At 46.6% G+C, this 26,764-nt stretch overlaps 1 protein-coding gene across 1 annotated transcript in view; it reads right to left on the bottom strand.

The window, feature by feature from the left end:
• EIF3J (eukaryotic translation initiation factor 3 subunit J) overlaps nt 1-26,764 on the bottom strand; it is a 224,217-nt gene that overhangs the window by 73,946 nt on the left and 123,507 nt on the right. Inside the window, exons 5-6 of the mRNA XM_086957911.1 lie at nt 2,023-2,131; nt 1,523-1,678 (exon numbers count right to left, since the gene is read on the bottom strand). Coding sequence (XP_086814037.1) covers nt 1,523-1,678; nt 2,023-2,131 — 265 coding nt within the window. The remainder of the gene's footprint in view (nt 1-1,522; nt 1,679-2,022; nt 2,132-26,764) is intronic.

Raw genomic sequence — 26,764 nt, 5'->3', positions numbered from 1 at the left:
CCAGTGAGTCCTCCTCCCCCCCGTTCCAATCCGGTACCACCAAAACCATCTGCGGCGTCCCACAGGGATCCTCCCTCAGCCCGACGCTGTTCAACGTCTACATGGCTCCCCTCGCTCACATCGCCAGACTACACGACCTCAACATAATCGCCGACGACACCCAGCTGATCCTCTCCCTCACCAAGGCCCCCCTCATCGCCAAATCCAACCTGCACCAGGGTATGAAGGCCGTCGCCGACTGGATGGAGGCAAGCAGGCTCAAGCTGAACACAGACAAGTCGGAGATCCTCATCCTCGGGCCCAACCCCTCTGCGTGGGACGACTCCTGGTGGCCTCCATCCCTGGGAACCCCCCAGCACCGAACAACCACACACGCAACCTAGGGGTCATCCTCGACTCTACGCTCAGCATGACCAACCAAGTCAAGCAGTCTCCTCCTCCTGCTTCCACACCCTCCGCAAGATCTACAGATGGATCCCGACAAACACACGGAAAACAGTCACCCACGCTCAGCAGCCGACTCGACTACGGAAACGCCCTCTACACCGGAGCCCCGTTCAAACTTATCAGCGGACTCCAAAGAATCCAGAACGCCTTCGCACGCCTGGTCCTAGACGTCCCACGCAGGGACCACATCACCCCTCACCTGAGACCTACACTGGCTCCCCGTCAACAAAAGAATCACTTTCAAACTCATGATCCACGCACACAAAGCACTCCACAAGACCGGCCCAGCCTATCTCAACAGCAGACTCTCCTGCTACGTACCCAACAGGATACTCCGCCGACCTTTCCCTGGCCACCGTCCCACGCATCCACAAAACCAACATCTGGGGCAGATCCTTCTCCCACCGTGCCACCAAAACCTGGAACGCCCTCCCCCACGACAGACCACAGACCTCCCGGCATTCAGAAGACTGCTCAAGACCTGGCTCTTCGACAACTAGCTGCAGCGCCAAGCACCTTGAGACCCTAGCGGGTAAGTAGCGAGCTTTACAAATTTCTTTCTTGATTGATTGGTCAAATTGGTCCCATAAGCTAATACTCTGTCAAAAACTAAAAACTGGCAAAGAGGGATACTAATCACTACCACAATAGTTTAGAGTAGACTGTAGCATTGAGAATTAATGTAACATCACAACCTTTGCACTTGGTTATAACTGGTCACCTTAAGATATTGAAAACCAGGTCAAGACCATTTTCTGCCAACACTTCCTCAATCCGGTTTGGTAAAGTATTTGATGATACTAATAAATTAGGAAAGTCCAAATGGCTGTGACCCAGACTACACCCGACATCCTTTTGTGGCAATCAATTTTTTGCAGATTTTATAACCTGTGTAAGGTAAAGAGTGCAAGAAATTTCGCTGCACTCCACAGCTTTTCCAGTTTCAGACGCGCATTCTCAAAGGAGCAGAAATTGGCTAGTTTTGTTTTACATGTGATGTATCTAACTATTTGAAGAGAAATAACTACAGACATTAGTAAAAGCTTTGCAAGATTAAATGCACATCAAACCTTACATGAAATACAAACATCCCGTAGTAAGGTCTCCAGGAAGTTTGTGTAGTGTAGAGATTTTTCATAGTGGGTGATTTTTTCTTTCAACAACCTTCCAAACTCTGCGAAGTCCTCTTTGGAAGATGGGTTTAGAGCATCAATGTGCACGGCACAGTCACCTAGAAAAGAAAGCAGCAGCTCTTAAACTTATTGGAATGCCCAATCGATTATATTGTACGTTTTGTTTACGTAGAATTGTCCAAAGGAGCGCACATGCATAGAAGCTTTAGATTTTATACTCTAAACTCCCCATGCTACACAAAATGTTACATTCATTTTCAACTGGCCACAATGTCTGACAAGCCATAAGAGAATTTTAAATCTCACATCACTGCTCCCTTAGCAAAGAGGAACAACTGCATAAGAAGATTTTTAATGCTCTTAAGGCAGAAATTGTCTCCATAGTGGCTACTTCGGTGGGGCACTGCCATGCTAAACCCCACTCTTGTCAACCTACACTTACCAAAGGCTTCTTTAGCTAATTCCAAGTCAGATTCCTCCTGAAGTTTCTTTAACCTCAATTTCTCAGCCACCTGTTCCTCTGGTGTAAGTTCCTGCTGGGGTTCTTCTAACTGAAAAAAACAGACCACCAAATTCAAATGTACTTCAACGGCTACCACAAATGGAACAATGTCTGAATCAGTGCCCCTGATACAAACCCATAGGCAGACTAAAGACTCCAGAACCACAAAATGCATGAAAAGAACCAGTTTTATGTATCACCTTTTAGTATGGTTCTACTGGTTTCGAATCAACAAGTTAACTGGGGGACAAAGTGATGTGATAAATTAGGCCATTAGCAATGTCAAGGCCAGTTTTGCCACACAGGAGATGCCACTGTAAGTTTATCACCTTTGGGTACACCTCCTTTTGGCAATGAAAGCATGATTAAGCACGAGGACTCAACATTTAGATCAATTTGAAAAGTTAAAGCCATGTGAAGGACTTACCCAAATTACGCTGCAGTATTAGATTAGGTTAGATCTGCTATGTGATGTCCACCCTGCCGGTTCACAGAGGTCTTTCCTACACTCATCTGAATTTGTTGAATTCCCATCTAATCTGCAGCAGGCAGTTGTAAATAGGTTAACTACAATTTCTAGGCATACTCTTCAGTACCCTTCTGAAAAACATTCACTCATTAGGTCGCAACGACTAGACAGTTAATGCACTGTCTGTTGTAAGACATTCTGGCTTACAAGAACATACAGGGGCTTCCTGTGACTTGCTTTTTATTTGATGGCTTGCCCTTTCCGGCTTCTCTCTGTCTGCCCCTCTCCTGGAGAAGGAATAGGCTACTTACCAGTATGCATCTGTTCTTGGAATGTAGGGCTGCTGACATTCATATCTGTGCATAGATCGCCACCTAGTGTTGGGTCCGGATGATTGCACTTTATTGTCCTGGAAGAGTCTTCGAAGTATCACGAGATAGGGGACTCCTCCCCTGGACTACAGAGCGCATGGGCATCTTCTCCATCCTAAGATTGTTTTTTGCCATTGTGGCAGAGATGGAGATAGTAAAGTAAGAGATGGCCATGCAAAAGATAATGTTGCAGCTGCAACAGGCACCGAGGAGGAGGGCGGGCGATATGAATGCCAGCAGCCCTACATGCCAAGAACAGATGCATACTGGTAAGTAGCATATTCCGTTTGAGGCATGTGGGCTGCTGAATTCATATCTGTGCATAGACTGTATAGCAGTATCTCCTCTAGCGGTGGTTACCTGTGCCAGCTGCAGCAGTTTGAAAAAGAGTTTTGAGGACAGCCTGGCCTACAGCAGCTTGCTGCTTTGCTTGCACGTCTACACAGTAGTGTTTTGTGAAAGTGTGTATGGTAGTCCATGTGGCTGCCCTACATATGTCTTCAAGAGGAATATTCCCTAGGAAAGCCATGGATGCCCCCATTTTTCTTGTAGAGTGCTCTTGGGGGGGGACGGTTAAAGTGCGTTTGGCTTTTTGATAGATAGTTAAATTCATTCAAGTATGCTATCTGGCTATTCCTGACTTTGATATTGGATTCCCTTTATGTTGTGGTGAAAAAGCAACAAATAATTGCTTTGTCTTTTCAAATGATTTTGTTCTGTCCACATAGTAAAGCAGAGATCTCTTTACATCTAGTGTGTGTAGGGCTCTTTCGGCTACTGACTGGATTATGAAAGAACACTGGCAGTTCTATTGATTGAATAATGTGGAAATTTGATACAACTTTTGGCATAAACTTAGGGTTTGTTCTAAGAACTACCCTGTTAGCATGTACTTGCATGAAAGGTTCTTGAATTAATAGTGCTTGTAATTCGCTAACTCGCCTGAGTGAGGTAATGGCAATCAAGAAAGCTACCTTCCACGTTAAGAATTGTAGTTCGCATGAGTGTAGAGGTTCGAAAGGAGGTCCCATAAGGCTGGCAAGTACTATATTTAGATTCCAGACTGGGGAAGGAGGGTGTCTTGGAGGGATCATCCTTTTAAGACCCTCCATAAAAGCTTTGATTGCTGGTACTCTACAGTGAAAGGTGTTGCCTGTTTTGAAGGTATGCTGCTATAGCAGCTAGGTGTAGTCTTATTGAAGAGTATGCTAGGTTGCATCTTTGAAGATCAGGTAACATATGTTTTGTATGGAAGCATCCAATGGGTAAATTTGGTTATTGTTGCAGTAAATAACAAATCTTTTCCATTTAGCTGCATAGCATGCTCTAGTAGTTGGCCGTCTTGCCTCCTTGATAATGTTCATGGAATCAGGAGGCAAGTTGAGGTATCCGGACTTCAAGACTTCAGGAGCCAGATCGCTAGGTTCATCCTATTGGGATCTGGGGGCCTGATTTCTCCATGGTTCCGAGTCAGAAGATGGGGTGCAAGGCACAGCCTTTGATGAGGTACTACTGAAAGCTCCAGGAACGTTGTGTACCATGGTTGTCTCGCCCATTTGGGAGAAACCAGGATTAGCGTGAGTGACTGTTGCCGCAGTTTGCGTGCCACCAGCGGAATCAGCGGTGCTGGGGGGAAGCGTACTCAAATCTGCCTGACCAGTTCATCCATATCGCATTGCCCTGTGACAATGGATGTGGGAACTTGGCGGCAAAGTACTGGCATTTTGAGTTTTCTTTTGTGGCAAACAGGTCTATTTCTGGGTGACCCCACTCTTTGAAGAATGGCTGGAGAACTTGGGGATTAATCTCCCATTCGTGTAGTTGTTGGCTGTGCCTGCTGAGCAGGTCCGCTATCTGATTGTCTTTCCCTGGAAGGTGTTCTGCTAGGAGAAAGATGTATTTTGGAATTGCCCACTGCCATATGCTCTGTGCCAAGTGGGACAGCTGTGGAGAGTGTGTTCCACCCTGTTTCTAGATATAGTACATTGCGGTCATGTTGTCCGTCCGGATCAAGTCTTGCTGTACATGTATTTCTGGAATGCTTTCAGGGTTAGGAATATCGCTAACAACTCTAGTTGGTTGATATGCAGTTTCTTTTGTTTGGTTGTCCAGAGCCCTTGTACTGTGTAGTGAAGGAGGTGGGCTCCCCAGCCTGTCAGTGATGCGTCCGCTGTTAGTACTAGTTGTGGAACCGGCTCTTGGAACAGTCGCCCCTTGGAAAGATTTTGTGGGTTCCACCACTGCAGAGAGTTGTGAGCGCGACTGTCTACCAACACTAGGTCTTTTAGTTGTCCTTGAGCCTGGTTCCATTGCCGTGCTAGGCATTCCTGCAATGGACACATTTGAAGTCTGGCATGGGGGACAATGAATATGCAGGAGGCCATCATGCCTATGAGCTGCATGAAGACTCGAGCTGGCAGAGAGTGTTGTGGCTAAAATTTGCGAATGAGCATCTGCATGCTGGCTATCCTCGCTGAGTTTGGGTATGCCTTTGCCACTGAGGTATCTATAGTGGCTCCCAGATATTGTTGTATGTGGGACGGTTGCAGATGCGATTTTGGGTAGTTTATCGAGAAGCCTAAGCTGTGTAGCAACTGTAGTGTTTGGGAAGTGTTTTCTGCACATTGTTGGTACGATTTTGCTTGTATTAGCTAATCTTCCAGATACGGGAACACATGAATGTGTTGCCTCCTGAGATGTGCCGCTACTGTTGCTAAGCATTTTGTAAACACTCTTGGAGCTGTTACCCCGAAGGGCAAGACCTTGAATTGGTAGTGTTGACCTTCTATTGTGAACCGGAGATATTTTCTGTGAGCTGGATGGATGGGTATGTGAAAATAAGCGTCCTTCAGGTCCAATGTTTCTAGGAAGTCTCCTTGCTGTAGTAATTGGCTCCCGGTGGGCAAAAGGGTCCAGTTCAAAGCATTGTGCTTCGCCTTCAAAATTCTTAAAACCTCCTCCCCCCCAATGCTTCGCCCACTTCTGTCAAAGTACATCCCTAGGAGATTACTCCGGTCAGAGGGGCAGCATCTTGCGATCGTCCCCCGCACCAGACTGGCAAGAGTGGGCGGCCGCTCTTTCAGTTTCCTAGCGGCCAAGCTATGGAACAGTCTCCCTGAAGCTATCCGCGGGATTCAGGATCTCCTAGTCTTCAGAAAGGCTATCAAAACACACCTCTTTCAACAATAGTTCCCTCCTTAGCGTCTCCACCTCACTGTACTCTGTCCTTCCGCAGCGCCGGGACGCCCCTTTGCTGAGGCAGCCGTGCGCTATATAAATCACTATAGCATAGCATAGCATAGCACTTGCTGTAGTGTGATCATATGGAAGTGCTCCGACAGTATGTATTGATTCAGGGGTCTGAGGTCCAATATTGGTCTGAGGGAACGGTCCTTCTTGGGAATAAGGAAGTATAGGGAACATACTCCTGTCCCTTGATGTTGGAAAGGGACTGGCTCTATGGCCCCCTTTTCCAGCATGCATTTCACTTCTTGTTGTAGCAGGGTGATGTGTTCTTTGGACATAGGGCCGTGTCTGGGTGGTATGTTTGGGGGGAGGGGTGGGGGGGGGGGGGTAGAAGTGAGTTCCAGGCAATAACCATACTGGATAATTTGTCTCACCCACCTGTCCGTGGTAATTGCTTTCCAGACAGGTAGGAATTGTTGGAGTCTGCCTCCGACCGGTGTTTGGTGGTCTGGAGGTTGCATGATGAAGTCACTGTTTTGTGGCAGTGGAGGCTCTGGTGTTATTGCCTCCACGTCCTCTTCCCTTATTATTGTTTCCCCTATAACCTCCTCTGTTGGAGTTTTTGGTAAAGGAACTTTGTGTGTTGCCTTTGTATGATGATGATGTTTGGGAAGTATTGCCTCGTGTAGCTGCCCTGTATGAGGAGCGTCGAAAGGAACTTCTGTGCTGCTGAATCTGCAATGCTCCCATTGACTTTGCGGTTTCTGTCTCCTTCATTTTATCTAAAATGGTGTCGACAGCAGGGCCAAAGAGGAAGTCTTGATTGACTGGCTGATTAAGGATGGTGGACTGCACCTCGTTCTTAAAGCCCGAAATACGCAGCCATGCATGTCGCCTTAGTAAAACACTAGTGTTAATAGACCTGGATACAGTGTCTGCTGCATCAAGTGCACATTTGATGGAGGCGTTTGTGATTAACTTTCACTCCTGTATGAGGTCATCAGCTTGGGCTTTAAAAGGCTCAGGTAGGTGTTGCTTTCGAGCTGGGAATAGTGTGCCCTGTCGTAACGAGCTAGCAGTGCTTGTGTATTGGCAATCCTCCATGAATTTTACCTGAGGCTTCTAGTATCTTTGATTCCTTATCGGGGGGGGAGGAGTTTCCCCCGTTGTCTGTGAGTTAGCCCTTTTGCGTGCATTAGCCACCAATAGTGAGTCTAATGGTAACTGCCATCTGATGTAGGTAGGGTCTGTAGGGGCTGCTTTATATTTTTTCACAATCCTGGGATTGATTACCCGTGCCCTGGCTGTATCTTTAAATATGTCAGGTGCGTGTTTTAACACTCCCTTTAGCATAGGAAGTGTTCTGACACTTTTTTTCTGAAGTAGGGAAGGTGTGAAATAAGAAGTCTTCCTCTACAGGGTCATTATGCATATCTACATTGGGGTACTGTGCTGTCCTGTCTTAATTGGTTGAAGACAATGGTGTCATCAGTGGGTGAAGGCTTAGTTGGATAAGAGGAGACATCAAGGATGGGATGGGTGTTACAAGGGTCAGTTGCCCCCTCCCCCCCATAGTTCATCTTGAGGGTTAGGATCCTCTGGATAATCATAATCATGCTGTGGATCCTCCCCTGTGTTTCCCTCATTGTCCCCATAGTAAGAAGGAGTGTAAGGAGCAAAAGGAGTAGTAGGCATAGTGGGATAGAAAGGAACGAAGGGTCTAGAGGGAGAAGTCCCAAAATCTTTCTTTAGTGGAATAGGGGAATGCGAGTCCGTGTCCAGTGGCCTCCTATTCCTGTGCAGGATTGTCACTTTACCAGACTCTGGATTAATATATATTTTTGCCTGGTCGTCTGCTGGATCAGGATGGAAGAGTTCTTCCTCCACTGTTTTTGGTTGTGACTTTTTTGGTTCGACAACACCTTCTGCTGCGACGACTTTTGGTGCCTTAGTGCTTTTCTTCGGCTCGGGCCCTTTTTTCGGGTCGGCGAGTGTTTTTGGGTCAACCGGGTCTTTTGGTTCGACACGTTTCTTGTGCCAGACAGGCTTTTTTGGTTGGCTGTCCTTTGCAGAGTCGATGGTCTTTTTAGGATCGACTGGTGTTTTTGGAGCACGGGTCGAAAGCCTTCTCCGGCCGGATTATAGGCTTCGATACGGCACCCTTCCCGCCGGAGACCTTCTTTGGTTCGGCGACTTTTGACACAGCCGGCTTTTTCAGGACGACGTCCTTTGTGTCGGCGCCCTTCGGCTTGGCGTCCTTTTTGGGCTTAACGGCCTGTTTGGGGTTAGCGCCCTTCGGCTCGACTGCCTTTTTCGGATCGACTGTTTTGTTTGGGTCGACGCCTTTAGGTTGTACGGTCTTCTTCGGCTCGACTGCCTTCGGCTCGACCTTTTTAGGCTCTGGAACCTTCTTTGGGATTGCGGTACTTGGCCCTGGGGTATCTGAAGGTTTCGGAGCCGAGCCGGATGGCGGGGCTGGCAAATGTTTCTTTGGGTCTTGGCTAAGGCCTTTTGGCGACGCCTCGACCGGAGCCTTCGGTAACTGGCTAATCTGTGTCGGGGGCAGTGTACTCACGATTTGCCCCAGTGGGATCTCGTCATCGGAGTCAGAGTAGTCCTCGACGGTGACGATCTCTAGGTCCGAATCTGGAGCTTCTGGAAGTTCTTGGTCATCGTCGAAGATGTTGTCCGGTTCCGGTGTCTGTCGCATCTCTTGCCTAGCGGCCCGTCGATTCCGTATGGTTTTCTTCAACCGAAACAGGGCGCAGGCTGGGTAGGTTTCTTCCTTATGGTCTAGAGAAAGGCACTTGTTGCATACGTGATGCTTGTCAGTATGCGGGAACTTGGAGTGGCATTTAAACTGGCTCCTTTCCATCGACAGCAGGCCCACGTGGTGTCGAAAAGTCCCAACGGCCCGCGTCGATGACAGATTCAAGATGGAAAGCTTTATCTAGTCAAGAGGTACCGAGCGAGAATACCTTCGAAGTCGAAGACCTTTATAAAAGTTTTGTTTCGATTCCGAAAAACAATCGGAGGATGGAGAAGATGCCCATGTGCACTGTAGTCCAGGGGAGGAGTCACCTATCTCGTGATACTTCGAAGACTCTTCCAGGACAACAAAGTGCAATCATCCGGACCCAACACTAGGCGGCGATCTATGCACAGATATGAATTCAGCATCCCACATGCCTCGAACTTCCTTTTTGCTTGTGTCCTTCCATTGCTCATCTTTAGGGACCTACTTTTATTTTTTAACGCAAGAACTCCAATAGAGTACATCAGTTTTCCAACTATCTTCCCTTGACCCCCCTCCCGTGTGTTGTATGCACCCACCATGCGCTTCGCCCAGGCCCATTCGTGCTTTTTCTCCCTTGCTTGTTGCTTTCTTTCCTGTCTGCTTCTGCTTGCCGGCCCACATTTCCCTGCATGCTTCACTTTGGTTTTGCCTATTGCCACTCTCCCCCACGCCCCCATGCCCTCCGCGTTGCTTACTTCCACCCTCTTCTCGCCTACTGCTTCCCCCTGCCTTTGTGTTGCTCCCCCACACTGGCCCTCTGTGCTACTCACCTACTACAATGGCAATACAGGCTGGTCTAATTTTGTAGGCACATCATTTTGTAGGTGAATGCACTACACATGCATAAGACTGCCACGTCCTAGCACATTTCGTTCGGTAGGTTTGTCTTTAGCCATTTTGCACATTGAAACAACGAAAACTCATTGGCAAAGCCAATAAGTCCCAAAGGTGAGACCTATTGGCTTTGCCGGTGCTTATTTTTTTTGATGCGACTTATCCATCTCCAAAGGTTTTCATATTAAGCTCACTTTGTAAACAAAATTGTTAAATGAAGCATCATTATTCATAATCTATCGGGAAATGTAACCGTGATAAGGCTCATGAATACAAAAACTTTTTCCAACAATTTGTTTAATCTAGAAGACCGCAAGTGTCATTTGAGCTCCTTTCTGCCATACTCAATTTAGTTTGGTAAATTCACCATCTCACAAAGTAAACAATGAAAAAAAAAAGCCACTTTGCACATTTGTCTGGCACTCCTACATTGGGGGCTGACAAATGAAAATCATTAGATAGTAGCCTTTAGTACAAAAACAGTACAAGGGAGGAGGAGCTACGCGGCCATCCAAGATGGTCGCGTGAGCAGAGAGCTCCCGAGACCCGCACCGCTCTTCTTGATTTATCCTTCAGTTATCTTGGTCACTTTGACGGGCTTTTGAAGTGTTACTCTTGCTGATGCTGCTGAACTTTTTTGGGCCGAGATCGGACTTCGGGGACCATTTTTACATTGTCTCTAACTTCCTGGCCTAGCCCCGGACGGGACCGGGGACTCTGCTGTCTTGGATGGCCGAGCTGTAATGCAACAACAACGGCTGCCTGTCATCTGCTACACCAGTGAATTGCCACTTTCACTTTGGGTTTCTGGTCCCCCCCGTATCCTGACTCCCTGTGACCTGCTCTTCGATCCTGCTTGGCCGTTCCCACTGGCAATACGCTCTTTCGCAGTGCCGGCTCAGTGGCCTGTGATAATTTCTTGCAAAAACCAGACTTTCGAGGTCGAGAATCGCCGATCTCCTGTCGCACCCGGGTTGTCCCTGTGGGGTGCCGACTTTACCATGGCGACAAAACCCGACATGGAGAAGCGCAGAAAGGCTAGTACTCGTGGGGGGTCGGTCCAGTCCAACGTGATCGACCGCTATACGCAACCGAGAGGTTCCCCCAGTGCTGCCAGCCGAGGCTTGGAAGACCTAAAGACTGACATGGCGACCTCCTCGGACATGTCACTTCAGGACCTACTGGCCGCCATTGCAGGGCTCAAGGCCGATATGAGTCAGCAGTATGAGGCCATCGTGTCGAAGATAGACACGGTGGCGGTAGATGTTACTCTTATTCGAGCCGACCTGGCCAAGACCAATGAGTGGGTCAAGGCGCTAGACCTGAAGACATCCAGTCTGGTAACGGACATGGCGGAAGCACAGTCAGAGATTGGGAATTTGCGTTCATCACAAGACCTGTTGGCCAAACGCATGGAAGACTACGACAATAGGGCCCGGCGGAACAACATTTGCCTAGTCGGAGTGCCGGAGGACAATGGTGTTGCCTCGATCGATCTACTGGTTGAGGAGCTAATTGTCTCTAAACTCGCTCCCACAGGCCTTAGCAAGTTTTTTGCAGTCGAGCGTGCTTATCGCTTCCCGGGTGGACAGGTAAAGCGGGGGGGACCCCCGAGGCCTATCATCGCAGGCTGTTCCATTTTCGGGACAGGGTCGCCATTCTTCAGGCCGCCCGCAAGCACGGCCCGCTGAAGTTCGATAACAACTCTGTCTCGATCTATCCTGACTTCACGCCTCAAGTGCAACGGCAACGTTCTGGATTCCTTGGAGTGAAGCGTTGCTTGAGGGATTTGGGACTAAAATATGCTATGTTATTTCCTGCTCACCTACGTATCGAATACAAGGGACGCGCTTACTTCTTCGATCTACCAGATAGTGCCAGTGACTGGTTGGACTCTTTGCCAAAGGACACCGAGAGCGGAGGCCCCGGAGGCGCGGACGGCGGTGCAACGGCACAGGACTGAATTCGGGCCCCAGAGGTCCGATTTTGGATCATAAACTTTACAGAGTAACTTTTTTCATACGCTCAATGTTTATGTCCGGGGTGGGGCGGGTTGGGGTAGTTACTCCCTTCCTCCTCAGGGGTTTCTTTGTGTAGATCAGATGGGGCGACAGGCACACTGCAGTTTGGGGTGGCTTTCTAGTCAGCAGGGGTGCAGGGTGGGGGGTGTTGTAACGGGTTCATGGTTGGGGGGTGGTTGGTGGGGACTTGGTTGTGTTGTGTGTTTCTTGTTTTTCTTTTCACATGGTATACTATTGATTGCGTGCATCCTTGCTTCGAGGTTCCGGGAGGGGGTTGGGTCGTTCTTCTTGGGATGGGAGGGGGGGGGGGGGGGGGGGGGGGGGGGGGCGGGCGTTGGGAGACCGAATTAAACGTGGCATTGTGTTGCAATTTATAAGACGTCATGCCCCTTATGTTGTGTTACTTCAAGAAACCCATTTGATTGGTAATGCCTGTAAAGCTCCTCACCGTCGTGGCTACCGGTTGGTCGCTCATGCTGGTTTTACGTCCGCTCCCGAGGAGTTGGTATAATGATTAAATCCTCCTTGGCCCTTGAGATTGACGATGTCACCCTTGATGATCGGGGACACTATGCTGCTGTCTCAGGGGGAGGGGAAGCTAATTGTGATAGTGGCTGTATATGTTCCCCCGGGGCTGCAGGCAACTACATATGCTGACCTCGGCAAGACTCTTCTTGGTCTCCCTGATGGCCTACTGATTATGGGTGGGGATTTTAATTCTGTGATGTCTGTTGATTGTGATAGACTGCCTCCTAGAGTTCTGCCGCTGTCCCAGATGTGGCTAACTGACATGGCTGAAACTTTTGGTCTGGTGGACGTCTGGCGTTCGCTACACCCCACGCAGACGCAATACACCTTCCACTCTGGTGCACATGGCAGCCTCTCGAGGATAGACTACTTTTTCATGCTGACCTCTAACCTATCCCTGGTGCGGGAAGTTCGGCATCTCCCCCGGGGTATTTCAGATCATTCCCCTTTGCTGCTTGCGGTTTCTGTGGGTGGTCTTGTTGGTAGCAGAGTTCCCCCTGTCCCGCCCTGGCACTTTCGGAACCCCCGGCTCCGCTCAGATTTGGTAAAGGCCATCGATTGCTACTTCGATGAGAATGTGGGTTCGGTGACTTCCCCTACGACTCTTTGGGAGGCCTTTAAAACTGTTATACGGGGATCCGCACGGTCTCTAATTGCAGCTGAAAGGAAGGTTAGGAGGGAGGCCGTGCTGGCCCTTGAGACCGAAATAGCCACACTTGAAAGTGAGTTGGGTGGGGATGACACGCCAGCGCTCCTGCATACTCTTGAACTGAAGCAGGCGGATTATAGAGCCTGTGTGACTGATGCTGCTAAGGTGATGCGTGTGAACCAGCTGGGCCGTTTGTATGATGTGGGTGACAAGGCTAGCAAACTCCTTGCTTGGCTAGATAAGGCTGAAAGAATGAATCGTGTGGTACCTATTATTACCCGTGAGTCTGGTGAATGTGTGTCTGACCCCGGTGAAATTGTTGACTGTTTCGTGGACCATTTCCAGAAGAAGGTTTATACCCCGGTGAGTGACCGTGATGAGGCAGACTCCCGTTTACTGTTGCGCGATATTGCTCTTCCCTGTGTCTCGGAAGAGGATGGATTGGCTTTGGAAGCCCCTTTTACGGTGGACGAGATCGCCCTACCCATCAGATCCTTGCGTTCGGGTAAGGCGATGGGGCCTAATGGTTTGCCTATCGAGCTCTATAAACTTCGTCCAGACAAAATGGCCGCTCACTTGCAGACCATGTTCCTGGACGCATTTGAGGCTGGAATCCTTCCGTCTGAACAGCGCCTGGCCACCATAGTGGTCATTCATAAGGACGGCAAGCCTCGTGACCGCTGCACCTCCTACCACCCCATTTCATTACTGAACGCGGAACCCAAAATCCTTGCCAAGGTCCTGGCCAATCGGCTGTTGATTGATCTGTGACTTGATACATCCGGATCAATCCGGCTTCATACCCCATCGCAACACGGCCCTTAATCTTCGTAGGCTCCACGGCGTTCTCGCGAGAGCTGCAACTCTCGCTGAACCAGCGGTGGTGGCCTCCTTGGACGCTACCATGGCCTTTGATACCATTGAATGGCCATATCTATGGGCGGCCCTCTCCAAATTTGGCTTCGGCCCTAATTTCATTGCGTGGGTGAGGCTCCTGTACGAGCAACCGTTGGCTCAAGTTGTAGTGAATGGCAGAAGCTCTGACCCATTTCCATTGGGACGCGGCACCCGTCAGGGGTGTCCGCTCTCCCCACTTCTGTTTGCACTGGCGCTCGAGCCCCTAGCGGCATGGCTCCGGTGGGAGCCCTCGATCAAGGGGATCCGGTGGGCGCCGGATTTGGAAGATCGCGTCTCGCTCTACGCCGACGACATCCTTTATTTCACCTCCCCCCCGAAATCTTTGAACGTGCTCTTCGACGTTCTAAATTCTTTTGGTAAGAACTCCGGACTGGTTATCAATTGGACCAAGTCCTGTGTTTATGTCATAGCCGGGGTGTTACCACCGTTGCCCCGTAGGTTTCCAATCCAGGTGGCGGAGGATGGCTTCAAATATTTGGGGATCTATGTTTCCATGGTTCCCGCGGTGCGATACGATCGGAATCTCTATGCCCCCCTCCGTCGCCTCAAGCAAGATGTGAAGCGATGGCGTGAATTGCCTTTATCCCCGCTAGGGCGAGCGGCACTTTTTAAAATGATGTCGCTCCCCAGATTTCTTTATGCCCTACAAAAGTTTTTCGATCCAATCCCTGCTCGCTATTTCTGTGAAATCGAAAGTCTACAGCGGCAATTGATTTGGGACGGACGTGCCCGTATCGCGTTCTCAACTTACACTCCCCTGGTACGATGGCGGTATCGCTCTATCAGATATCAAACGATACTACTGGGCCTCGCAGTTAAGCGCAATTAATCATGTAACATACTCTTCGGAACCCGCTCCTGCCTTCGCCCTAGATAAATTCCTACTGCCCGGCGGCAACTTCAATAGAGCTTTGTATTCGAAGACACCACTCCGTCTCCTGACTGGTCCAACGAAGTGTGCGGTGCGTGCCCGGGAGGATGCTACTGTGGCTACGGGCTGGGGCGGTAAATTGACACGTATGACCCCACTGTATGATTCTGAGCAGCTGGGCAACCTGTGGCGGACGAAAGGGTTCGATAGGTGGGATATGATTGGGATTAGTAAGGTGGAGGATCTCTGGGCCAGGGGCACTGTAAAATCCTTCGAGGCCCTGAAGGTGGAATATCAGCTGGATGATAAGGAGTATTTTCGATATATTCAGGTGCGTCATGCCTTGTCTTCCGCTTTTCCCCCTGGGACTGATATTCCCCAGTCATCCCCACTGGAAGACCGTATTCTGGATGGCCACGTCCTCGATAGCACGATTTCTCTAATCTATAAGAAGCTTATTAAAAACAGGGCTGACCTACTGAAGAGGCTTCGTGCCTCCTGGACGGCGGATGGGCTCGAACTGGACGACGAGGACTGGCAGATGGCTGTTTCCTCTCCTAAAGAGGTGGCTATTCCGGCTCGGCTTCGTTTTGTCCAACTAAAGATCCTCCACCGTGTGTATGTGACTGGTATACATACGTCTGGTGCGAATGGGGCTTGCGGCGGATGGACTGTGTAGACGTGGATGTGGTATGGATGGTACCTTTCTTCATGTCTTGTGGGAATGCCCGGTTGTTTCAACTTTCTGGACCAGGGTGCATGATGTGATGGGGCGTGTTACTGGAGTCCCCCTCCTTCCTGAGGCACGACGCTGTCTGCTCAATGTGTGGGCGCCTACGGATTGTACTGCTGCCCAGACCTTTTGGGTCACTCTCGGCAACATGGTTGCCAAGAGAGACATAGCTCAGCTCTGGGGATCCAATAGACCACCGAGGCTCAGTGCCTGGAAAGACAACATGGACTGGTGCATGTTTCGAGAGAAGACGGTGTATGAGGCACGGGGTCGTCCTAGAAAGTGGAACAGGGTCTGGGCTCAATGGAATGCATACCGAGGTGATATCTGTACCCCCCCACTGGACTATGCCGAGGCTACTCCCTCCTCCCCATGAACGGCGTTCCTTTTCACTACTTACATTCTATATTCCCTCCATAAACCCCCTCCCATGTTAGTCTTGCTCCTGTTCATATCTACACCTTCCCTTCCCCCCCCCCCTCCTGTGAGCCTTACCAATATTATACCATGTGCTTGTTCTTTTCTCACTTCGACAAAACTATAAAATTAAACCTTTGATATCCTGTTGCTTACTATATTGTACACTACACCATAACGGACGCTAGCTGGCCACCTCCATTGCATATGTCTTTATTTATTTCTTTTAATGTTTGTCATAGCGGCCTGCCTGATTGGGTTGTAGGCAGACGCTGTGTATTGTGCACTCAATAAATAAAGGTTTAAAAAACAAAAACAAAAAAAAAAACAGTACAAGGTAGTAGGTGGTGTTTTTATGACATTTTCCATGAATTGACCGAAATTAAGCACTTTGCATCCTAAAAAAATAGGAAATCTTTGAGAGGCAGGACGTGAAGAATAGTGCAACAGAGTCCGTCAGGCAGATGCTAGAAAACCTTACAGGCTTTGAGGACCCAGTGTGTTTTAAGTTCTCTAGATTGGTCTGAAGGAAAGTGCAGTTAAGTAAACTTGTAGCCACATTTATTACATAAATTGGTGTGAAAGAGACTAAGGCCTATGCTGAGTACTTTGTAGTGTGAAAGTATTATATATTTGCACTAAGAAGCCAAAGGTTACAGGGATGCCCTAATTAGGAAATAGAATTAAAAAAAAAAACCTTAGAAATTCAATGAAAAAAACGAAATTGTTACTTACCAGCAGGAATAGTTTTGCAGCTTGAAGACTTTTCTGGATTCCCATGCTTTGCATTATTCCACCGTCTAGTGGTCGTGTCCGAATAGTGTTTTGGGGGGGGGGGGGGAGGGGGGGGGGTGGGGGGGTGTTGTCAGTCATCCTCCATTTGGTGCCAGGTACGTCCCCTGATTGATGTCAGGCGGCTCCCTGGAGGTCGTTGTGAGTGGTAGCCATCTTCGGATTCTTGTTTTTCTGTTTGTGTTTTTTGTCTTTTGTCCTATAGAAGATTTAATTATTGTAACTTGCTTCCCCACCGGGTTGTATTCCTTGCAGGGGAGGCTGGATGGGTCACATGTGAATCCAGAAAACTCTTCAAGCTGATTACGTAGCGGTTTCTCCCATCTTGGGGAGGCTGTGGTAAGAGGAAGACATTGCGAACAGATGTTGAAGTACTTTGTCCTATTTGTGCTTCCTTATTCATTCGTATGTCTACACAGTAACGTGTGGTAAATGTGTGTGGTGATGCCCATGTAGCTGCTGCACATACAGAGTCAATGGGCACATTAGCCATAAATGCCAGGGTTACTCCCTTCTTTCTAGTGGAGTGAGCTGCTGGTTGTATCGCTAAATCCTTGTTAGCTGTGGCATAACATAGTAGGATGGTTTTTACTAACCATCGTGAGATTGTTGCCTTTGTGACAGGTGTTCCTGTGTTGGTATGTGCCTAGGCAACAAACAACTGTTTGGATCTGCGGGTTTGTCCGTTCTCTGTAGGTAGTACAGTAGTGCTCTCCTTACATCCAGGGTATGGAGGCTTCTTTCTCCCTTCATTTTTGAAGAAAACCGGGGGGGTTCCTGTAAGGTCAATGCTTGTAACTCCCTCTCTGTAAGGATGTAATGGCAATGAGAAATGCTGTTTTCAAAGCAATGTGTTTGAGTTCTGCTTTATGAATGGGCGCAAAGGGTTTTGCCATCAGTTGAGTGAGCACTGTATTTAGACTCCACATGGGCACTGGTGCTGTTCTAGGGGGGAACAATTTTTTGATCCTTCTAGGAATAGTTTTAGAACAGGTCTCGTGAAGAAACTTTTGCATGTTTGCCCCTGGTGTATGTTACGATGGCAGCAAGATGCACTTTTATGCTCGAGTAGTTGGTCTGACTGTCTAGGAGATGAATCAGATATGTGATCACTGTGTGGTTACTAAGTTCATTAGATTGCTAGCTGTGCACCAGGTGGTGTACCACTTCCATTTTGCGGCATAGCATTTTCTTGCCTCCTTTAGAATATCCATTGTTCTTTGAGGCAGTCTGATGTGACCAAACTATGTATTCAGGTGCCAAGCCGCTAGATGTAGCGTTGTTGGTTCTGGATGAAAGATTTGGGTCAGTTGCATTGTCAATAGGTCTTTGTTCGATTTAATTTTGATCATTTTTCCTCTGGACAGTTCTAGCAGACGTGAGTACCATGTCTGTCTTGGCCACTGTGGGGCAATGAGATTTAGGTCTTTGTCATCACTAGAAAGACCCAGGTCCTTAAGAGTAGTTTTCTTCAAGGTCTGAGACATTGTGACGTAGTGGGCCTACCACTGTTTTCGGTGAGTCTGGAGTGTTTTCGGCAGGAAAGTCACACAGGCCTCAAAGTCCTTGTCTTTATGATCCTTGGGCAGGCAGAGGTTGCACACGTCGAGTGGGTCCCATTGTGCAAACTTGTGGTGGCACTCGGGGAAGAACTTGAAGGGGCTATTTTCCATAAACCCTACCTCGCCATTTCTTGACCGTAGAGGTCTTCTGTTGTCTCGATCCCGGAGTTCTGTTCTTACTCCTGTCGCGGTGTCGATCGGTAAACTTCACTGGAACTTTTGGGATTTTTCTTCTATTTTTCGGGGATATCCTGAAAAAACTATGCAGCTTCCAGTCTTGCTTTCAGACCCAAAAAAGAATCTGAAGATGGTTACCATGCACAACGACATCCAGGGTGCCGTCTGACGTCACACAGGGGACGTACCTGGCACCAAATGGCGGTTGACAGTGCGCAAACCAAGAAAAAAAAAACAGACACTATTCCGGACCCAACCACTAGATGATGGACTAATGCACAGCATGTGAATCCAGAAAAGGATTCACTCTGCAAAACAAAGGTTACAGGGACGTTATACTTTGGGTAAGATTTTCCACAGATCCATAGAAAGCCAGAGCTTTTTTTTTTATTTACCATGGGTCCTCCATAAATTTGTGGTAAAAATGTTTTTTTTAAAAAACACTTTTGGGCCAATGTGGGGTACCTGTGACCCCCTCCGCCAGACCTAAGGGGTTAAGGTATTCCTACCCTGCCAATTTTTTTTTTGCGTTTTTGGGCGGGACTCAGACTGAGTCACGAGTTGGCTGCCAACACTTCCTGGCTGAAGTGCTGGCAGCCAATCCGATCACACCATGAGATCGGTCAGCTCCACGTCCCTAGATATATAAATATTTTTTCTTCAATAACTCAAAAACTACTGAAAGGATTTACTCTAAATTACAAAAAACACTTTCTGGACCAAGATCTAGCTTTCTGCCAAACTTGGTGTAATTTCATTCAGTGGTTCAAGCTGTAATTATCTTAGATCGGCCACCCACAAGCCAATTATAGGCCTTGACCCCACCCCCGGGGCTGAAATTTAACTAATAGGGGAGTCCCCCCGACCCATTAATGACCCTGGGACCCATCCCCCAGGGATGGTTCACAGGCTATGTCCCAGGGTGCCCATCCCCTGGACACATCTGTTTCCCTGTCCGTCGCAACATGGGCAGGGAAACATACATTTGCTCTCGTTTGGCTAAAGCATTTTTTAAATCTCCTGCCAGGTAGGAGCAAACACCAAGTCCGCTCCCAACTGGCGGAGCTTTAAAAATGCTTCTACAGGCTGGGAGTAGACTTTAGATCTGTATGCCTGCAGTGAGGTGGGCAGGCAAAGCAATTTAAATATTACTCTCACCAGCAAACTGCAGCATGATTAGTAGCTCCCTGCAGGCGGGAGCAACGTCTAATCCCGCTGGATGAGACCGTGTGCACAAGGTGTTAGCCCATCTTCTCAAGTTTTCACAACAGTAAAAAGAGCAGGTAGTAGAATGCGTAGCAGTTTCAGATCTTGGTTATTTTTTCAGATGGTATCTTTTTTTTTTCTTACAACTGTTGCATAGAGTGTACATTGTTCTTAGTAGATACTTTTATAAACTCTGTGGTATTTTTCTTATTTAAGTTTAACTGTTTGCACTCAGTGTGATATATAGTAAGCTCTCTCCATAGAGAGCACTTTTTACAGTACTCCATACTTTGATTTTAACTTAATTTCTCAATGCAGGTCCGGTGCATTTCAGATGTTTTATATAGATAAAAGCTGTCTTCTAAGTCATTTGTTTTGGAACTGACATTCACACTTTTGACTTGCGGTCTCTGAACAGTCGTATATTAAAAGTCAAACATATACACACATCACTAGAAATCCAGGTCCTAACCCCCTCACTGGGTGCTTGAAATAAAACAAACAAAAAAAAGCAGGGCAAATATAAATTCTGCAATAAACAAATTTTGTTTTTTGATTTATAGAGCCTAAATTGCTACACTTATGTTGTTCTGCTGTGACAAGTGGCATGGATAGAGGAGGATTGGAGAAGATTGGAATTTGAGCTCCAAAGGGCGAAGAGGTGGGGTGGCGGGCTAGCAAGAGGGAATGATGGGTGTGGTGAATACGAATGTATGGACCAAGGAGATGGAAGTTTGTCTGGAGCCTGGGAAGAACAAATAGTTTCTTACCTGTCGGTGTAGTTTTGCAGCTTGAAGATCTTTCTGGATTCACTATGCTGTGCATATTTCGCAATCTGGTGGTTGGGTCCGGAATTGTAGTCTTTTTTCTCTTTTTTTCCCCGTAGCCCAGGCGTGCGTGGACGTCCCACCATTTGGTGTACCTTAGGTGACGTCGGCATGCTTCCGGCAGAAGCTACCACCCTTGGGCGCCATCTTCTGATTCTTTTTTCTGTCACTTTTCTTTTCTGTGTTTGTAGTGTATCCATGGCTATGTTTGTTAATCCTTTATCTTTTAATGTAATTCTTTTCACGTATCTTGTAAGCTTCAACTTTCTTTCTTTTTCTATGTGTTTCCACTTTCGCTTCCAGCCTCATCTTTCTGGCAGAGGCGGGTGGGTTCGCTAGTGAATCCAGAAAGATCTTCAAGCTGCAAGACTACAACGACAGGTAAGAAACTATTCGTTTTGCAGCGTGAATCTTTCTGGATTCACTATGCTGTGCATAGATTTTGTAGCGGTTTTTGTTACTTTTGTGGCGGTTGGGTGGAAGATGAGCGTTGGTTGTTGAATATATGTTGAAGCACTTTTTGTCCTACTTGTGCTTCTTCGTTCATTTGTACATCCACGCAATAGTGCTTAGTGAACGCGTGCACTGAAGCCCATATTGCCGCCAGGCATATATCCTGAATTGGTGTGTTGGCCAGAAAAGCAATTGTTGCTACTTTCTTCATGGTCGAGTGGGCTTGTGCCCCTCCTGTTAGCTCCTGTCCCGCTTGCTTGTGGCAGAATTGTATTGTCTGTGCGATCCATCGAGCTATGGTGTTTTTAGTCACTGGTTTACCCATGTAACTGTTTGCGAAGGATACGAAGAACTGTTTTGTCTTCCTGTTTCCCTTCGTCCTTTCAATGTAGTGCATCACTGCCCTTCTTGCGTCTAGAGTGTGGAGTGCCCTCTCCGCGCTTGTAGTGGGGTTTTGGAAGAAGCTAGGGATCTGAATACTCTGATTCATGTGGAACCTTGACACCACCTTCGGCATGAAGTGCGGGTCTGTTCTCATCACAACCCTGTCACTGTGTATCTGGATGTAGGGTTCCTGCAGTGTTAGAGCCTGTAGTTCGCTCACCCTCCGTAGCGAGGTGATTGCTACCAGAAAGGCCGTTTTCATAGTCAGCATTTGCAGTGATGCTTTGTGGATGGGTTCAAAAGGTGCTTTCATGATCTCTGTTAGTACCACATTCAGGTTCCAAGCCGGTGGCGGCATTCTTTTTGGTGGCGCTATTCTTTTAGCCCCTTCCAGGAATCTTTTTACGACTTGAGATGTGAAGAAGCTTCTCCCCGTTTCTCCTCTTGTGTATGCCACAATCGCTGCCAGGTGTACCCTTAGCGAGGATGAGCTTAGCTTAGCCTTTATTAGGTGTGTGAGGTACCTTCGCACCGTAGATTCCCTGGTCAGTTTTCTATGCCGTTTTTTCTTGCAACACCATTGAGTGAATCTTTTCCATTTTTCCCCATAGCACTTGCGTGTGCTGGGCCTTCTTGCCTCTCGCAGCACCCGCTGGTAGTTTTAGATGTGAGAACTCTAAGTCCTCAGGAGCCAGGCTGAGAGGTTGAGGCTCTCCGGCTCTGGGTGTAGAACTTCTCCATTTGTGGCGGTCAGACCGCGGGCGTGTCCCAGCGCCGCTGATAATTTTAACTGCAATTCAGCTGACTACGAGCTGTCTGTGTAATTTTTAACTTGACATTGTGCTTTGTACAACTGCGCCCGCATTTCTAACTTCTTGATTAGGTAAACAGCTTACCTCATTACTCTCGCTCTAGACCCCGGTCCGCCCCGGCAGTGTGCCGTTTGTGCGGAGTGTCCTTCTCACGAGCGACACTTCCTGCTCTGCACCACTTCCGCCCTGCCTCTCCACCGTGCAGGTGAGCGGTCTAGTGGTTCACGTCAGGCAGTATAAATGGCGACCTGGAGGAAGCGCAGCGGACGAGCACAGGGTTATAAATAAAAGTATGTATTCATTTGGAATGTGACTTTTCTGGCGGTTCCCTTTAATTATCAGTAAGGAATCATTCAAGCCACCCTAGAACACAATTAAAAGTGCTTCCTATTTATATTTATATTTGCTGTTCGAAGTACGCACAGTTAAGTGCTGAAATTAGAGCTTTAGGTGACTGTTTATTTTTGTACCGTCGGGGGCATCAAAATAATGAGCTGGCAATCCTAATCGTAAAACTGGAAGTTTGTTGCAGGATTAGCACATTATATCCTTCACCTCACCCTCGATCCCTGATTAATGCCATGATAGCAATAGTTTAATTTATATCTAAAACCCTACACCCCGTCAATACCATGCTGATTTAATTCAAGTGTCTGGGAATGCACCCTACATTCAGACAACTCACTCCTCATTCTCACCCTGCACTCACTGCGCATAGTTATGGATTTCCCGCATCTGCCACATAATCCATAATCTGCTGCATAATTTTCAGATTAAAAAAAAAAAGACTTTTTTCTAGCTCAAATGGTTCAAAAGTTACACGTTACCTCGCAGTGGAAGTCCATTCCTAAAGGTGGACTGCTCACCTTTAAGTTGCTTATTGCTATATGCGGGCGTTAATGTGGTACTTATGAGGGGCAATAAAGGCGAGGACAGTGTTAACAAATGTAAAAATTGGAAAATAATGCAGAAATGCTATTGCATAACATGCAGCATTATGCAGTATAATTGGCCTTCGCTCGCTGCAGAATTTGGTCAACCATGCTGCATAATTTGGCCTTCTCCTGCTGCATAATTCCAATGGCCGTGTTTATAGTGCTAGGAGGTCTCAGTCTGTGGCAGAAAGCACTGTAAATATAAAAGTCATTATTTTAAAACAGTATTTAAATACTCTAACCTAGGCTGCTGCAAAATGATGCCGTGATCGAGATAAAACAAGTTCTTACAAAATACACTTTATAGTAACAAGTAATAAAACTGTATCGAATGTAGGCATTTTTGTAATTGTCTCCACTAGTCCAGATCTCAGCTGATACCACCCTTACATTACATCTCAAAAAGAATAGATCTTTGCCACCATTAAGCTTAAAGCAGAGCCATTGGAATTATTCAGCAGAAGACAACATTATGCAGCAGGCCTGATTAAATTATTCTGCACAATGCGCTACATTTTGTGGTTAGCATTACTTCATTATTTTGTCATTTTAACTCCAGGTGAGGCCGTCAGGGGAAATATTTCACCTCATTAGTAACAGTTTAACACCCAAATACAGCAGTAAGCAACTACAAGTTTACCAGTCCATCTTTGCAAAGGGCCTTCCACTGCTCCGGGAACTGTAACGCTTTAAGTAATTTTTGTTCCGTTTGAGCTAGAATCAAGTTTTTTGTTGTTGAAATCTACAGATTATGTAGACAATGCATTAAACTGATAATTATGTGGAAAACGCTGCTGCTGCAGACACTCAATTCCAGTGGCCCTGTTTTTAAGTGACTCAATTAATGGCAGGTAAAACGGTTTTTTTTTCTGCACTACCGCCACACCCTTCGCTTTCAGGCAGAGGTACCTCAAAGTTAGTATTAACCATTCAGGCACAGTTTTAGTGCGGTACTTAAGCTATAGAAAAAGTATTCCTGAAATCATCTCATAAGTCCCACTCCCTGCACGCAGCCATGTCCCTCCCGCTCCACCAATCCTTGCCATAAGGTTTTGGAGGGACGCCCGACCTCATAACAAATTGCTTTAGGAGGAGGGGGGGGGGGGGGGGGGGGCTTAGAGTAAAAAGTTTGAAGGCCTCTGTTCTAAGGAGATTTAAAATCTTTTAATTTAATGACAATACAAAAGTACCAAATTTGAACATCTGTTTGAAAGGAAGGGAAGAAGCTTAACTGCCAGTTCACTGTGTGATTTGTTCTTTTTTTACTTCTTAATTTAACTAATTTGATCTGATATACAGATACATCTCATATCACTCTATAGCTTTATTTATATATTGCCAATCTGAGAGGTTTGGCTTTGAATCCACAGACTCTTTATGGATGTGAGACAAGACGTCAGGTCCAATCTTTTTTTTTAAATGTTAATAGTGATCCACAAATGGTTACTGATTAATGGTCTACATAGCTCCAACTTGATAGACAGTTTATATGACTAAGGGCTTCTTGAGACATTTTTTATTGCCAATGTCTCAAAAACTACTGAACTGATTTACACCTAATCAAGGAAAAGCACCTGCTTGAGTAAAGATTTACTTTCATGCAAATTCTAGTTTAAATCTGTTTTACCTATTTTTAGGTCTCGCCGAAGACGGCACATGTGCGGTCTGTTGCAAGAAATATTCATAGCTTATAGTGGGCTATTGCTTACCATTGATCGGTTTTATTGGCATCTCATTTGCTTACCTATTCAACAGTTTCAGTGGGCTTTACTTCCTCTTCTGGTGTTTGTCCCTCAGCTGGAGCACGGAACCATTAACTTGTGTCCTTCCACTGCTTGCTTCTCGGGTGCTGTTTTACTTTTTGGTTATGCACTCTACATGAGTGCATGTGTTTCCCATCCATCTCCCTAGAGTACATCATGTTCCTCTTTCTCGCCCATGTTTTTATCCACTCTGCCCTACAATCCGTTGCTGCTTTTGCTTGCTCACCTTCGACCCTCAGTGTACAATCCCAAACCCAACCAGCCACCCTGTTGTCTACTTGCTTCACCATCTCAGTTCTCTCATCCTCCATTGTCTGCGTGCTTTACAATCTTTCCAACCTCAATTGTCTGTGTGCTTCCCCATAATGTTATCTGGGTTTCCCTGCCCTCTGTTGCCTGTGAGCGCCCCTATCCCCCACTCTTTATTGTATTGTCCACGTTTCCCAGTTCTCTTGCTTGTTCTCCACCCTCATCCGGCTCTCACCTTCCATGCCGTCTCATCTTGGTCCATTCCCCACCTCGTTTTACAAAAAAAAAAGTGCTTAGCGATATATACACAAAACATACATACATACATATATCAAACATACATACATATATCATACATCATACATGCATACATACATCATACACGCATACATACATCATACACACATCATACACATACATACATCATAGATACATACATATATCATACATACATATATCATACATACATACATATATCATAGATACATACATATATCATACATACATACATATATCATAGATACATACATATATCATAGATACATACATATATCATAGATACATACATATATCATAGATACATACATATATCATAGATACATACATATATCATAGATACATACATACATCATACATACATACATCATACATACATATATCATACATACATCATACATACATACATATATCACATACATACAAACATACATACAAACATACATACATACACATACATATATACATATATACATACATACATATGTATCTCAAGCATTTGGAATGCAATAGGTTTTGCATTAATTAAGTTTGAGCTATTGGCATTCCTAAATATTGCAACACCAATTGCAATAAAAGTCTAGAAATTGTAGGCCAAAAAAAATGTGGCAATGGTGAAAAATTGTCCACGTTGGGGGGAAAAAAGTATTTACAGTTTCGGTTGCATCTGTGTAACTACGGAGGGTTTGAAGTTTACATGTAACTCAAATTCGGGGAAACTGGGAATGTAACCTCGGTGAGATAAATAGGCAAATCGGCCCTGCCAGATTAATGCAAACATGCATCCTTAAAAATAAGACCAATCTGCGTTGAGCCACTAAACAAAACTACCATGCAAGCTAGGGCAGGGTTAGTAAGTACCCACGCTCAAATTTGCAATGCAAGCAGCTACGGCAGAGATAAACATGGCTTGATGTATCTGGGGATACTTAAGAACAATCTGAAACCGTAAAAATGAAAGTCTGAGTATGGCAGATGAAACAATGCAAGCATAGAGAAATTCTGTTTTATCTGAAAACGAAGTGGGGGGAACCGGTGATATTTGGGAAAAGTGCAAAACAACTCTGCGTACCTACGCATATCCGAGTCTAAATGGGAGACTCCCTCGTCAATTCGAAGAAATTATCATCATCAAGAAGAAAGTGGGGAAAGTGGGGAGGAGGGGAGGAGGGGTCAAAAATCATACCAAATAATAGTGGTTAACATCACAAAATTCCATCCCTACCGTTTGGAAACTGGTAAGCATAGTCTCACCCTGGAATTATCAAAACACTCACAGTGTACTGGGGGAAGTAAATCACCCATGTATTCAAACAATAAACAAGTAGGCACATTTTGAGTCTCGCACACACTCTGTAATAACGTAGGATAAAAGTTCAGCTAGCAGTTTCCAACTACCTCTTTAACAAGCCTGTGCTTGACTGCGGGCTGGCCAGCCAAACTGATAGCCAT

Source organism: Lissotriton vulgaris, chromosome 2_1 (assembly GCF_964263255.1).
Source record: "Lissotriton vulgaris chromosome 2_1, aLisVul1.2, whole genome shotgun sequence".
Taxonomy (NCBI): Eukaryota; Metazoa; Chordata; class Amphibia; order Caudata; family Salamandridae; genus Lissotriton; species Lissotriton vulgaris.
This window is presented reverse-complemented; position numbering and strand designations above follow the sequence as displayed.